This window comes from Varanus komodoensis, unplaced genomic scaffold, assembly GCF_004798865.1.
Source record: "Varanus komodoensis strain SLA01 unplaced genomic scaffold, ASM479886v1 scaffold784, whole genome shotgun sequence".
Taxonomy (NCBI): domain Eukaryota; kingdom Metazoa; phylum Chordata; class Lepidosauria; order Squamata; family Varanidae; genus Varanus; species Varanus komodoensis.
In genome coordinates this window covers 1,846-2,752 of record NW_025336461.1, presented here as the reverse complement: position 1 = coordinate 2,752, position 907 = coordinate 1,846, and the positions used below count along the sequence as shown (strand labels likewise).

The 907-nt window shown below is 45.2% G+C and overlaps 1 protein-coding gene across 1 annotated transcript in view; it reads left to right on the top strand.

Annotated features, from left to right (window-relative positions):
• Positions 1–612, top strand: part of LOC123035329 (vomeronasal type-2 receptor 26-like) — a 9,853-nt gene extending 9,241 nt beyond the window's left edge. The window contains exon 6 of the mRNA XM_044453371.1: positions 1–612. This exon is cut by the window's left edge and continues 287 nt beyond it. Coding sequence (XP_044309306.1) covers positions 1–612 — 612 coding nt within the window.
• The last annotated feature ends 295 nt before the right edge of the window (positions 613–907 follow it).

Sequence of the window (907 nt, the reverse complement as noted above, 5' to 3'; positions counted from 1 at the left end):
AAGCTAACATGTATTCTCAGACAGTCAGCTTTTGGTATCATTTTCTCCATTGCTGTGTCTTGTGTGTTGGCCAAAACTATTACTGTAGTTGCAGCATTCATGGCCACCAAACCAGGCTCCAATATGAGGAAGTGGGTGGGGAAAAGACTGGCCACCTCCATTGTTCTTTCTTGTTCCCTCATGCAAGCCTTGCTTTGTGCCATCTGGCTTGGAACCTCTGCCCCATTCCCAGATTTGGACATGCACTCAGTCCCTGGAGAGATTGTAGCAGAATGTAACGAAGGGTCTCTCATCATGTTTTACTGCCTCCTGGGCTACATGGGACTTCTGGCCATCATCAGCTTCACTGTGGCTTTCCTGGCTAGGAAGTTGCCGGACAGTTTCAATGAAGCCAAGTTCATCACCTTCAGCATGCTGGTCTTTTGCAGTGTTTGGCTGTCCTTTGTTCCCACCTACTTGAGCACCAAAGGGAAGTACATGGTGGCTGTGGAGGTCTTCTCAATCTTGGCCTCCAGTGCTGGGTTGTTGGGCTGTATCTTTTTCCCCAAATGCTACATTATCTTGCTGAAGCCTGAGATGAACAAGAAGGAGCAGCTTATGAGAAGAAAATAAGCAGGAATCTGAAATTCTGGTTAAATCCCTTTTTCCTGTAGAATGCAATGAGGAGGCCTACTTTAGCATCCGGCATTGGCTGGGCTATAAGATATGGTGATCCAACTGTTTTTTTCTGCAGATGTTGAACACAACTAGTGTGTTGTCATAGTAATTGATGCACTTCAAGTAGCATAAGAGAAAGAAATAGTATTGAAAGGAAGCACAACAATGACTTCCCCAAAATCCACACTGAGGCAGATCAACTGGTTCAGGAATGAATTGAACAGCCAACAGCCAATATCCAATAGTGTTG